At 37.4% G+C, this 15,642-nt stretch overlaps 1 protein-coding gene across 1 annotated transcript in view; it reads right to left on the reverse strand.

Moving 5' to 3' along the window:
• Window positions 1–15,642, reverse strand: part of Fam120c (family with sequence similarity 120C) — a 125,369-nt gene that overhangs the window by 109,467 nt on the left and 260 nt on the right. The window contains exon 2 of the mRNA XM_015506510.2: window positions 15,505–15,639. Coding sequence (XP_015361996.1) covers window positions 15,505–15,639 — 135 coding nt within the window. The remainder of the gene's footprint in view (window positions 1–15,504; window positions 15,640–15,642) is intronic.

Genomic DNA, 15,642 nt, shown 5'->3' on the forward strand with positions numbered 1-15,642 from the left:
AAAAAAAAAAAAAAAAAATATATATATATATATATATATATAAAAATTAGGGGGGAAGAATCCCATCAAAATATAAAGAAAGATCAGTGACTAAGAAGGAGGGTATTGGGGAAGGTGAGGATGAACAGGATAAGGGAAGAACAGTAGAATGAATTTGAGCTAACTTTCCTATAACATACATGAATACACCACAATGAATCTCATCATTATGTATATCCACAAGTCACTAGTTGAAACTATAATAGAAAGATCAGAGCAGTAGAGGGAAGGGAATGGGGAAAGGAGGGGAGAGAGAAAGGGGAAATACTTAAGACTAAACTAGAGCAAATTATATTCCATGCTTTTATAATTATGTCAACATGAACCCTAATGTTATTATGTATAACCAAAAAGAAAAATAAAATAAAAGGGCTGGATGTAACTCAGTGGTAAAGAAGCCTGAGTTCAGTGGCAGAGTGCTTGCCTAGCATGCATGAGGCACTGGGTTTGATCCTCAGCACTATATAAAAAATAAACAAATAAAATAAAGGCATGCTGTCCATCTACAACTACAAAAAATTTTTTTAAAAAGAAGCCTGAGTTCAATCCCCAGTACCACACACACAAAAAAAAGCATATTTGCTATAAATACAAAACTATTAACCACCAGATTATAAGTTTCGAGAAGGCTGGATTTCTTTATTTTTTACAGTGCTGGGAATAGAAAGAACCCAGGGCCTTGCACATGCTAGGCAAGCACTCTACCACTAAACCACACCCCCAGCCCAAGGCTGGAATTTAAAAATGTCGGGTTTTTTTTCATTGCTATATCTTTGGAGATAGAACATTTCCAAAAAGCAGGCAATCAATGAATTGGTTTCAACTTTCAACTTTTCAACTACACTAGGTAGTTATCTTGGGTGGGGATAAAATTGTGAACAAGAAACAAAATCCTCCTCTCACAGAGCTGAAGCTATAGTGATTAATGTTTCAAGATAAACACTGGGCTAGGCAATTAAAGAAATATTTCACTTATTCATCTAACCCTTTAAAATAGGTATTATGTCATAATCCCTCTCCTCTTCCTTTTTTTTTAAGCAGAGAAAACTCTAGCCTGAAAAATTTGAATAACTTAACCAAAATCACACAGCTAGCAACATGGCAGAAATTGTATTTGAACCCAGTAAGACTCAACTTCAAAATACTGTTCTTTCCATTAAATATGTTGTTTCTCAAATAAAGACACCTAGAAAATTGTGCATATACTAATCTCAGGTCAATTCACAAACATATAGTAAATATGGGCACAAAAATTCACTAAGAATAACTGGTGGGCCCATAAGTGGCAAATTATGTTAGCTCCCTGCCTGGAACATAGAAACAGCTTAATAAATGCTTGTTGTTTAAAGTAACTTCAAACCAAAGGCAATACTTCCTTCAGTTTGTCTCATATCCCATTGGAATATAACTTTTCCAACTATCTACCATGCTCAATATTCCAAACTGGTGTCTGACTCAGGCAGGGCTCTATGGTCTTCCTTTTCCACCTTTTCTCAATCCCAAAGCAAAGGAAATCAAAGGTGACAAGGAATCAGACCCTCATAAAAACATTTGGGGTGGGGAAACTTGTGCGAAAATCTGCATTAGCAATAAAAATATTGATGACTTACAATTCAACGGTGCCTCGAACTCTTATCAACTGAACTGTCTGAAACTACTGTTGATGCAACTACGAATTACCAGACATTGTTCAAATCAAAACTCAACCATTAAGAGACTAAATTAATTACTATTAGGCTGCCAGGGACTAGCATGTTTCTGTAGGTATCATGTGTAAGAATCCAAAGAAAACCATAGATTTTTTTTTTTTTTTTGAGAAAAACTCTGTTGTGGCCCCTCCTTGGGCTGGAAATTATACTTTGACAGTAACTTTTATAATCAGTAAATACAGCAGGAGCTGTGGCATTCAGTAGACATATGCTCAAATTGAACTTGTAGAAACAAGTTATAGGGAAGTCTCTTAGCTTCTTCATTTGTAAAAGGAGAGAATCCAATACCTACCTGATTTTAAGACTTAGAAACTATTTTTAAAATATTCATATTTTAGAAATTATTTATAAAGTGCCTGGCACATCCTCTGAAAAAGTAATTATGAAATAAATTATAGCCTATTCTGAAAGGATAAAGTCTATGGTATTTCTGGAGGTCCTCAAAGTCATTTGAGACCAGGAGGTATCAGATCAAGCACTTATTCTGCCCAAGGTAAAACCATCAAGATTGAAAAGTCAGAAGGAAGGTATCTTTAGGAATAATAAGAGAACAAGAGTTCAAGAAAACTTCTGGGCTACCCCACAAAGGAAGACAGAAGTGCAGAAGACAATTACGGTAAGAAATTCCTAAGAGCACTTGAAACAGGGTTTGCAAATGCTTATAAGAGGCTACGAAAAATAAACTTTCAGAAATTAAACTAAATCATGCTGTGGGTGTTAACTACACACACACACACACACACACACACACACACACGATACTGGGGTTTTCCATTTAATTTTAAAACAAAAGTTTAGAAAGAGACAATTTTGATCATTACATTTTTTAGTTTATTTTCCTCTACCTTGGATCCTGCCCAATATGTCCCAAGAGGTCTAATATTTTTGTCAAAATGTGCAGTACAGAATTTAGTCTTGACTCCTTTAACTGGGAGTGATCAAGTTGATTCCATTTCATAATGGAAAACAGCTATTTAGAAAGATGTTTTCATAGTTTATTTTTTGTTTTGGTGGTATTAGGGATCAAACCTGGGACCTTGCACATACTACCACTGAATTACATTCCCACCCCACCCTTTTTTGTGGTACTGGGATTGAACTCAGGAGTGGTCTACCACTTAAGTACATCCCCAGTCCTTTTATTATTTTTTGATTTTTGAAAGGATCTTGCTAAGTTTCCAAGACTGGCCTTGTCCTTATGATCCTCCTCATTCAACCCACCCCTTGAGTCCATGTGATTAGTTATATGCCACCTTGCCCAGATTCCAGTCCTTTTATTTATTTACTTATTTATTTTGGGGTACTGAGGATTGAACTCAGGGGCACTCAACCAATGAGCCATATCCCCAGTTCTTTTCTGTACTATTTATAGACAGGGTCTCACCGAGTTGCTTAGCACCTTGCTAAGTTGCTGAGGCTGTCTTCCAACTCACAATCCTCCTACTTCAGCCTCCCCAGCTGCTGGGATTGCAAGGCATGCACCACCACACCCTGACAATTCTTTTAAAATTTTATTTTGAAACAGGGTCTCACTAAATTTTTCAGGCTGGTCTCAGATTTATAATCCTCCTGCCTCAGCCTCCTGAGTAGCTGGGATTAGAGACATGTGCCACTAAGCTTGGCTAGCATATTGTTTTATATTGAGTGCAACTTCTCCCAAAATAATTGCAAAATTCTGGTATTTCCATGACATCATTCTTCTTTTTCAGTACCATTAGCATGGTAACTCAATTTCTTTATAACAATTCTTCTTCTTTCACACCATGAACATTGAGAAAGGCTGAACAATATTTCTTCATTTTCATAAAACATGTCAGAGAGCCTTTTCTGGAATGCAACAGAAAACTCCACAATTGTGGGAATGTAATTCAGGCCATCACTTTCATTTCTTGGAAACTAATTTCAGTAAAGGAAAGTCAGCCAGTTTATCTCTTGCCAAATGAGTTTCCCAAACGCATAATTTTGCTAGGAATGAACAAATGCAACCATATATTTGTGAAGGTATTTTTGAGCAACCCAGCTTTTATTCAAGATGTATAGATGAGTTGCAAGGTCAACCAAACAAGTCAAATATTTTATTTCAATACATATGGGTGTGCTGAATGTCAAACATGTTTTTTTTTTTTCAGTATCTTGAGTAATGTGCCTCAACTAAGCCAATCAACCTCCACATAATAAGACAGATTTCCATGGCATAAACCTATTAATTCACAAAATCACAATGTTAATTACTAATCCTTGACCTGATTCATTTTGAATTTTTAGGTACAAAGTGAATCCTAAGGAGAAAACAAACAGGTATATGTTTAAGTCCTTGGAATATGTCTCTGCTTTAAAAAACATGTTTCAAGTCCAACAGTAACATTTCCAGAAGCACAAGCTAGTCATATTTACTAATTTTGATCAATCAATATAAAAAATTTCAAGACTTGGCTAGGGGTATAGTTTAATAGTTGAGCACTTGCCTAGCAAGTGCAGAGACCTGGGTTCAATTGCCAGCACTTTGCTCAACACAGAAAATGCAGGTATTTAAAAATGTACCTATGAAATGCTACAAGTCCAAAAGAGTTAGATTATATTGAAATTCAAATTGTATCTACATGCACTCATTCTCAAACTTAAAAAGAATCAGCTGAAGACCTTCATAAAACAGATGAACCTCTCCCCCAGTTTCTGATTCAGTAGATCTGATTTGGATTTCTCACAGGCTGAACTCACAGTTGTCAGCCAGGAATGCAGTCATCTCAAGGTTTTACTGGGGAAGGATCCATTGCCAAGTTCACTCACTTGGATGTTAGCAGGACTCATTCCCTTGTGGGTTGTTGTACTAAGAGCCTCTGTTTCTCACTGGTTGTTCAAGAGTCTGCCCTCAATTTCAGAGGTGGAGAATTTGCATTTCTAACAAGCTTTCAGGTGATACAGTGCTATTGGTCAGAGACCACACTTTGAGAACCACTGGTTAGGCAAATAGCTAAGTGTACAGCTCTGTGGGTGGTATTTATATCTGCTATAAGCAATGGCTACTATCTAAAACTTTACAAATAATTGAACTTCTGGACCCAATTTGTCCCTAAAATGTTCAGTTACCCATCTTTGACATCCTGAGCAAAATGTGTTTCCAATCTTTATAAATGCATGATATAATTTCTGCTGCACTCAATATTCTTCAATAAAAGTACCACCTACAAAAGGTTTCCAAGCCCTGACAAACTTCATTTAACACAATTGTATTTCATGGCAGCATGACTTATTCTATCTGTATTCAAAAACACAGATTGTTGAAATTCCAAGCTGTTTTTAAAGTTGTTTTCATTTCAGCAGTCATCATTTTTGTATACTGGTCATATTTCTTAACAAAGATTTATTTTTAAATGGTATTTTGAATGGTGGTCTTTGAACAGACACATTTTATTTAGAGACATGGGAAAATTCATCAATTCCACAAAGAAATAGGCTTATTCCTGTTTTCAGCAAATAGGTGAACTTCTTGCATAATCCTTTTCACTTGCATAGATGTGGTTTCTCAACACTGCCATTAAAAATGTACAAGCACAGGGCTGGGATTATAGCTCAGGGATAGAGCACTTGCCTAGCATGTGTGAGGAAATGGGTTTGATCTTTAGCACCAAGTAAAAATAAATAAATAAAATAAAGGTACCGTGTCCATCGAATAAAAAATATATTTTAAAAATGCACAAGCACAGCAATTGATAGTATTTTAGTTATCTATTTCTTATGACAAATTACCCCCCAAACTTAGTGAGTTAAAACAACATTTATGATCTCACAATATCTGTGGGCATGCCTTAGTTGGGCCCTTTCACTCAGGGTGTCTCACAGGCTTCAATCAGTGTTGTCAGCCAGGACCATAGTCACCTCAAGGCTTCAATAAGAAGGATCCATTTCCAAGCTCACTCACTCACGTGGCTGTGGACATGATTCGGTTCCTTGCACGTTGTTGAAATTAGGGCCTCAGTTCCTTACTGACTGTCGGTTGGAGGCTGCCCTCAATTTCTTGTCAAGTGAACCTCTTACAACATGGCAGCTTGCTTCATCAAAGTGATCAAGCAAGAAAAGCCAAAGAGCAAAAGAAGAATTGAGAAAGAGAGATCGTGAAAGCACAAAGAAGATGGAAGTCATAGTATTTTATAATCTAATCTTGGAAGTGACATATCATTGCTTTTGTTGTATTCTTCTCCTAAGGAGCAAGTCACTAGTTCCAACCCACACAAGGAGTGGGAGGGATGATTACAAAAAGCTGTGAATATCAGGATGGTTGAATCATTGGAAGATACTGCAGGAAATGTCCATTATGAATGAAAAAGGGCACTTGGTCACGGTGTCAGGAACTTGCCATGCAATGGTAGAGATGCTGATAAATGAAGACCTTGTGGCTCAACAAAAAGGGACAGTCAGTATGGCCAGAGTACCTGGTATTTCAAGAGAAGTTGAAAGGCCAGACTGTTTTGCAACATTTCACAATTTTTGTAAGTTTGCAACAAATTCAAATTAGCTAAAAAAGAAATGTGGCTCAAGGATGTGGCTCAAGTGGTAGCGCACTTGCCTGACATATATGAGGAACTGGGTTAGATCCTCAACACCACATAAATAAAATGAAGATGTTGTGTTCACCTAAAACTAAAAAATAAATATTTTATAAAAAGAAATGTGTTCATATAATGCAATGCAGGAAATGAAAATCATTCGATTAGATGATATCTTAATATTCACCTAAACACATTATTTGATTTCAGATTCTGGTGAACACTATTGATGAAAGAAAACAAACGTTCTCCAGAAAACCATCCAAACAAAAATGTGTGGACCAATGCAAAAACATATGCATGGTCCACATATGACCTACTGGTTGCCAGTTTGCCATCTTTGCCACAACCTTTCTAATTTCCTATGTGGTACAAATGAAAGGGCAAGGGTTTTGGTGCCTGGCATGTAAATTCTGTCACTTCTACTGGTTATGCCCTGAATCTATCACAAGGGCCAGAAAATAATACCAGGGTATCATACTATATTTTATTACTTGCCTCCTCTACTAGATTATAAATTCCTGTAAGAACAGATTACCATGCTTTCTACCCCTAACTTCAACAGTCCTTATCTCACTTCTCTACTTAATTTTTCTCCACAGCACTTACTATACTACCTAAAATACTATATTTCATCTTTTTTTTCATTCTTTCTTTATTCTTTTTAGTTATACATGACAGTAGAGTCTATTTTGTTATATATCTTATTCTGTCCTTCTAATTAGAATTTAAACTTCACAAAGTCAGAAATCTGTTTTATTGACTGCAACATCATAATTTTGACTCTGTCTAGCACATAGCAGGAGCTCAATAAATATTGGCTGAATGAATGAATTCCATTGTTCGTAGTATTTAGCACAGCATGTGTGGCACAGAGTATTTGCTGAAAAATGTTAACTGAATTAAAAAGACCTTATCATTCTGGTAAGAAAAATTGGGTGAAATGAGGCTAGAGAATGGAGACAGATCACCAAGAACACTGCATGTCATGCCATGCTAAAATTAAAGCATGAGAGTGAAATAATTAATGTCCAATCCAGTTAGGGACACAAGACATTTGGGGCAGAGTCATAGTAGTTGGCATTTATTATGTGCAATGTAATATTCTAGCCCTTTACTTATATTAAATCACTTATTGATCACAAGAAAAAGTATGTGATGTAGGCATTACTATCCTCATCTTCCAGATGAGGAAACTGAGGCACAGAGAAGTTAATTTGCTCAAGGTTACATAAGGAGTAGGGGAAAGAACAGGGATTTAATTCTAGGCAGTCTCACTCCAAGATCTGTTCCATTATGTTGCACAAACTAATTATAAGAAAAGGTATTCTGGGAAAAAGAAATACAGCCATAAAAAGTGTAACTATGGGGTGTAAGGGAGATAGAAATGATCACAGTATGTTATATAAATGTATAGATATGTGACAATAAATACATTATTCTGTATAACGAATGTGCACTAATACAATTTTAACTGTATTATTTTGAGACATATTAAGGAGGAACTATTCTGGTATCAAATATTTTTAGGTTCCAATCTTGGTCCAACTAAGTTCCAGCAGTCCAAACTTGGATCAGAAACTACACTGAGGCCATTTTTGTGTTATAAAATGGAGATTAGTATCTATCCTGAAGGGTGGTTGTGAGGATTAAATGATCTAATGAATATGAAAAGGACCTAGCATACATCATAGTTATTATTACTACCAACAATGGGATATTATATATTCTATATCTGCATTGATAAGCAACTACAAACTCACTTCTGAATCAAAGGATTTTAGCAATCAATTTGCAATCTGAGTTCATTTACATGTGGTTTACATATAACATTATAAAACACTGGTTCTAAATTGTTCCTCATCTGATCATTAAAGCCTTTTACAGTTTAATTATTCAACTAATTTTTCTCAATCTTTTTCTCTCAACAATCATTTTACATATATTTATACAGATAGACCTAGATATAGATATATACAGATATATAGATATATATCTCATTCTAGAGCAAATTACTGTCCTCTTAGAACTCATTTAAAAGAGAATTATAGGGCTGGGATTGTGGCTCAGCAGTAGAGCGCTTGCCTAGCACGGGTGGGACCTGGGTTCAATCCTCAGTACCACATAAAAATAAAGGCATTGTGCTGTGTCCATCTACACCTAAAAAATAAAATAAAAAAGAGAATTATAATGTGATATTAAATACTATAAGGGAAAATTATGAGAAATTAAGAAGAGAGCACTTTAGAAATACAAAGGAAAGTATCATTCACCTAAAGTGGCAAAGGTAGCTTGGAAAGATAAGAAATTCTGGTGCTTTCACCTAAGGTAATGGGGGTAGAAGCAGACACATGTGGCTAAATTCAAGACATTTTTGAGGAAGAACTGATAGGATGAAGTGGACATGAGAGCCAGGCACAATGGTGCACACCTGTAATCCCAGTGGCTCAGGAGGCTGAGGCAGGGGCATCAGGTGCTCAAAGCCAACCTCACCAAAAGCGAGGGACTAAGCAACTCAGTGAGACCCTGTCTCTAAATAAAATACAAAATAGGGTGGGGATGTGGCTCAGTGGTTGAGTGCCCCGGAATTCAATCTCCATTACAAAATCATTTAAAAAAGAGAGGGGGACATGGGATGTAAAGGAGAGTGAAGAAAACCAAGGATTCCATGGTTTCTAACTTGAAAGGAGGAAATATATTACTCACAGAAAAAGAGAATACCACAAGTAGAACACGTTTTGGGTTAAGATAATGAGTTCCAGCTTGGATTATTTTAAGTTTAAGTGACCTATAAGACATCAAGAAGAGAATTAAAAAGATTCAATGTTCATAAGAAGCTGCGCATGGTGGCGAACCCCTATAGTCCTCAGGAGGCTGAGGCAGGAGGACTGCAAGTTCAAAGCCTGCCTCAACAACTTAGCAAGGCCCTAAGATACTTAGCGAGACTCTCTCAAAAATAAAAATAAAAAGCGTGAAGAATGCTGCTCAGTGGTTAAGTGCCCCTGGATTAAATCCCTAGTACCAACATATATACATTCATACACACACACACACACACACACACACACACACAAATAAATAAATAAATTCATGAGAAAGGTTGGAGGAAGAGAGTCACAGGAATCAGAATATATTTAAAACTCAAAGCTAAAGTAATGGATGAGATTGCTCAGCAAACAAATGCAGAAGAGTGACTAGGACAGAAGTCTCAGGAACACCAACATTTAAGGATGCAGGAACAGGAAGAGCAAAAAGGATGGGAGAAGAAAAGATTCAAGAAGATTCAAAAGAAGAATCAGAAGTATTACTCAGCCATTAAGAATGACTTTATGACATTTCCCAGTAAATGGAGGGATCTGGAGAATATTATGCTAAGTGAAATAAGTCAATACCCGTCCCCCGAAAAAAGGTCAAATGTTTTCTCTGACAATGTGGAAGATAACCCACAAAAAGGGTGGGGATGTTCAGTAAATTAGATAAAGGGGAATGAAGGTAAGGGAGGGGATAGCAAAAGGAAAGACAGTGGGATTAATCTGACCTAACTTTCCTATGTACATATATGAAAATACCATAGTGAATCTCACCATCACAGAATGGGTCCTAAATACAATAAGATATATTTCATGCTCATATAATTTTTATCAAAGTGGATTCTACAGTTTTGTATAACTAAAAAGAATAAGAAAAAAATGTGACTAGGACAATGGGGCACAGTGGCACATGTTGATAGTCCCTGCTACTCTGGAGGCTCAGGCAAGAAGACAGATTGCTTGATGCCAGTTCTGGGCCAGCCAGGGTATAACATAGCAAGGCCTATCTCAAAAAATTAATAATAATAATAAATAAATAAATCATAAGTAACATTATGGAATCCAAGGGAGGTAGTTCAAGGATAGAATGGATCAAAGAAGGCCAAGAATGATAAGAATGGAAATGAATGTGGCAGCTCAGAGAGGTGAAGCCATATATAAAGTAACAATAGGCTAGGGAATGATAACTAATTCACTTTTCTTTTTCAAGAACAATGGTAAAAGGGAAAAAAGATAACAATAATGATAAAGGGGAATACTTTTTCTGTTAAAATTATTTCTGCATGGGACTGGGGGGTGTAACTCAGTGATAGGGCACTTTCCTAGCATGCAAGTGCCCTATCTCAGGCCCTGAGTTAAATTTCCATTACCACCACTACTATTACTACTACTACTACTGCTAATAATAATAATCTGTATGTGCTGTAAGCGAAAGAAATCAGAGACTGAAAATACAGAAAAAGGAAATGCTACTTTTGAATTCCTCTAACATCACTGTGAAACTCACTCATTCGGCAATTAGCTTACACATTTGCTTTGTACTGGCAGTATAGTATATTTAACAATGTTGGCACAAACTAAGTGCTTAATAAATCAGCTTAACTTTTTCTTCACACATCTATGCAATTAGATAATAAAATTATACCATCTCACAAAAAAAATGTACAAAAAGAAGGAAAAAGTGCCGTGGCATTCTGGAAGGAGATTTTAAGCAAAAGAGACCTCAAATAAGGAATTTTGTCCATCACTTACCAGCACTCACACCAAAGAAAAATTATTGGAGCTGGGGTTATTGCTCAGTGGTAGAACATGTACTTACCATGCATGAGGCCCTGGATTCAATCACCAGCACCAAAAAAATTTGGTGGCAATAGAATCTAGGGTCTCAATCTACCGTTGAGCTAGTCCCTATTTACCTTTTTGTACCGTGGTTATTTAACTGTAAAAAGGGGAACAATACCATGTAGCTAGCAAGCTTGTGAGGACTAAACAAGATATTTAAAAAGCACTTTATATATAACTTGGTACTCAAGAAGTAGCAGCAATTACTATTATGATCATTTTTCCAAAATAAGAGCATCTAGAAGACTCACTGACTTTTCAAGTTGTCTATGACTATATAACTAAACAGTCAGGAAGCACACCAGCCACTGTTTTATTGTATTCTGAAGAAGGAAAGCATAAAATGACCATCAGTTCCTGGTCAGACTCCTCAAAGTCTAGTTATTCACATATTACCACTATGATTTCTGCCACAACTAAGTATTGCAACTTAATATTTTTCTTTAAACCACAACTCATTTTCTTTAATTGGCCATATGTGAAAAAACTATACCTGTGGAATGGTGAATTTGATATGCTACCTTATCCTTTTTTTCTCATATTCATTAACTATTAAATAAAGCACTCATCCTCTTCATCATATTACATCATCCCCCAAATCACTATCTAAAACTGCTTTAGGTTCCTCTACTTCTGAGATCCTTTGGAAGGTATCAGATAACCAACTTATGGGTTTACTCAAATTTACCTGCTACTAGGAACTTTCATTTACAAAGGCCTGCAGAATGCATAACTGAAACCAACCAAACAACAAAATTTATCTCAACAATATACACTGAATTGATCTGTGGGCAATCCTAAACTGTTTAAAGCTAAACATACAACCCAGCAATTTATTATTTAATTCTACCACCTTTACATTCTCTACCACAAGTGAAAATGATACTGAGAATAAAAGACCATCTTCCTGGCTGGGCATGCTGGCACATGCTTATAATTCCAGTGGCTCAGGAGGCTGAGGCAGGAGGATCCAGAGTTCAAAGCTAGCCTCAGCAACACCAAGGCACTAAGCAACTCAGTGAGACCCTGTCTCTAAATAAAATCGAAAATAGGGTTGGGGATGGGATGTGGCTCATTGGTTGAGTGCCCCTGAATTCAACCCCCAGCACCCTCCCCATGAGGCCCTGGATTCAATCCCCAGCACCAAAAAAAGCCCATCTTGCGGTCTAGTCTGAAGAATAAAACCAAGGAGGGAAAGAATCAAGTAGTTGGTTTTGTTTTAGAACACTAATATTCAGTCAGAAGAAATGCTAGACAGGCAAATCATCCAAGCAAAAAAACTGCCCCTTGGAGATGACAGAATACCTCTGAAAGGGGAAATTGTTATCCATTATTAATCAATGTCTTTCAAGTTACAATCAAGGAAATTCTTCACTCCAACAGTCACCAATCAGAACCAGGAGAGAGAACTTTACTCACTGATAACATCAACAAGTAATTTACATATGCAATTCTGAAGCAGGTCTTAAATCCACTATATTAAGTGTTCCACCATACACTTTTAAAAAGTCACCCTCACAACCCATTCCCTTAGGTTCAATGACCAATTTACTTAGGAAAAAAAAGAAATCCTGTGCCCAAAGTATACAAGCTATTATGAAAAATATAAAAAGATCAGAGTGTTTATAATCTAGCATAGAGAATAAAATTTATACATTCCCCAAACAGTGGTTCTCAGGGCTGAAAAAAACTACTGAGAATCCCCCCACCAACATTATGAAAAAGTTAAAAAACACAGCCAAATTGAAATAATTTTACAATGAACATCCAAATACCACTGAGATTCTATCAATTTTTACTATACTTGACTCATCACATACCCATATATCTATATAATCCATCTTAATTTTTATTAACTGCTGGAGTTGTTATTATTTTTTAAGACATGGGTGTCTGGCTATGTTGCTTGGTCTGATCTCAAACTATCCTCCCACCTCAACCTCCAGAGTAGCTGGGAGTATAGATGTGCACCACCACACCCAGCTACTGCTGGGATTTTAAAAATGATAATTTGTGTAAAGTATGACAAAATGTATTTAGTCACTTCTCAAAATTTTTGACTGATGGAGTATGTGAACAAAAAATGTCTGGAAACCACAAACTCATACTTAGTGTTCATCTCTCCTGCCAACCTCCAATCAAAATCTATTCAGAGCTCACAAATGGTCATTTTAGGTCTCCACACCCTTGTCCACTATCTGTACTATCCTTAGCATACTTCATGGCTCAGCACCCATTTGTGATGCTCCTCCCAACTTTCACTCACTCACCCCAAAGAAACCATGCCCCTATAGGGGCCTTATTATTTTTTTATATATATATAATTTACAATTAGCACACAGAATCTGAAATTTTGTCTTCAGTATGTCTCTTTTTTACGAACTCTGGATCTCATTGAGGGTAGGAATCCTCTTATCACTTCTGAATCTTCAGCAACCAGCCTAGTACTTTGCCAGCAAGCACTCAGTAAAGTAATAATAAATGAATGATCTGAACCTGTCTTTACCCAAGAGCCAGGGAAGAGTAGTCGATTATGGAAATGATCTAATCACAGTGGCACTTTAGAAAGATTTGGCTTAGAATACTGTTAAGAGCATGGGCTTTGAAGCCAAACTGCATGGGCATGAATCCCAGAATCCCAGCTCTGCCACTTAGTGCTGGATGACTTTGGGCAAGTTTCTGAAGCTCCTGTGCCCGAGTTTTCTCACTTGGAAAACAGGGATAATATTGCTTCATGGGTAATTGTGATGATCCAATGAGACAATAATTTTTAAAAGGAATTATACAGGACTGGGGTGTAGCTTGGTGGTAGAGCACAAGACCCTGGGTTAGGTTCCCAGCACTGAAAACAAAAAGGGCACACATGCAGTAGGGTGTTCCATCAATGTGGTCACTATTGCCAGCAACCAGGTTAATAACGAAGTAAAAAAAATCTTGAAGGTCTAGGGGATAGCAGTAGGAAGAACAGCCATGAATAAAGAATCTATTAAAAATGTTCAGTTAGAAGGGCAAGCAAGTGGATTTCTTTTATACTATTTCCTTTGTATGTTTAAATTAGTCATGACTGAATTTTGTGTGTAGTGCTGGGAAATCAAACCCCAGGGCCTTGTGCATGGTAAAACCAAGTTCTACCACTGAGCCACATCCCCAGCCTACAACTGTATTTTTAAATTTAGACAGATATAATCTATCCACTCTAGACAGATTTGATACTGAACACCAGTAGTGTAGCATAAACTAGATTCTAGTAACTACTGTAAGCTTCTCTATATAAGTCTTTCAGTCTCTCAGCTGAAATTTCTTTCTTCAGTACTTCAGCAGGCACCACTTCTTTATTTGTGAATCTCACTATCCCCTGTCCTGTGAGGACACCCCCAAGAACCTTGGTTGGGGAATGGGCATACACACAGTTTTCTTCTTTTTTTGGCAATTTCATCCTACCCAACCTTGTACTGTTTTTTTTCTTCCTCCTGCCCACCTCCTTACTTCTCAAGCCTTATTATTCCCTACACGTAGGAACTTGAAACCTAAGAGTATGGGAAAGCAACAGAGCAACAGCAGTGGTGCCAAGAACTGGGGATGCTGCCAAGCTATTCCCCAGGCCCCATATGCAGTGAGTGACCCAACTACATGCAGATTGGACTTAACTGCTCATGGGGCCTCACACAGTTGGTATTCCTTTTTGTTTCTGCTCATTTTCTTCCTCTCACTGAAAGTATCCTCCTCCCAAATCTGTGTCACGTTCAAATCCAACTCATCCTTGCAGACCCAGGCAAGGTCTTTCTTCAGGGAAGACTATCTCAGTTCACAAATATCCTCCCCCCACACATACACAAACAGGTATTATACTTACTGTCTGTATGATAAACCATAGTTGCCGTACACATTTACACGATTAAATAAATGTTCCATGTGTACATGATTAATTTTCCAAGAGCAGGAACGGTGTCTTGCAAACCCCTTATATTCAGTGGGTTAATACTTGTTGAACAGTGAATCAGTGGGTTTTTGTTTGTTCATTTAGGCTAACACAGGAGGAAATTGAAGTATGGATAAATGAGAAAGGTTGAATGGATAGATGGGTAAAAAAAAAAAAAAGCAGCACCCTGTCAAGATGGGAAAAATATTGGAGGTGTTGAATTAACATCTGCTCAACTGACTTGCTGTGAGATTGGAAAAAAGTATAGGAGTAGATGTCAACTAGGAAAAGCAAGGAAAATGTATTTCAGTTTGAGGTAAAAGACAGCTGGAGAAAGGTGAGGCTGCAAAAGAAATTCTGACTTGATTGTGTTAAAACCTGGAGGAAGGCCAATTAGATAAGTGAAGGTAAATGGAGCTACTGGGATTACACGGATAGACATGTGGTCTGGTAGGTAAGCAAATCCATAGAGATGGTATGAAGTGTGTGGGGGGGTAGATGGATAAAATGATCGACGGCTAGCGGATTGAGTGGGTAAGTAGGTGGGTGGGTGATAGTGGGTTAATGGGTAGGTGGCTAGGTGTTTAGTTGGGAGGAAATAGGTGTAGGGCGTGTTATTTAAAATCCGGCCCCTCCCTCACCTTGACCCGGAAGCGGATGAGTGCTAGCCTCACGCAGTGGCTCAGGCAGGCCGGTGGCAGGAACCAGGCCCGCGGTGGAGGGGTGCCCTTGTTGCCCACGTGTCCCACGATCAGTTGCGCTGTCTGCCGCTCGGCCTG

This window comes from Marmota marmota, unplaced genomic scaffold, assembly GCF_001458135.2.
Source record: "Marmota marmota marmota unplaced genomic scaffold, marMar, whole genome shotgun sequence".
NCBI classification, from domain to species: domain Eukaryota; kingdom Metazoa; phylum Chordata; class Mammalia; order Rodentia; family Sciuridae; genus Marmota; species Marmota marmota.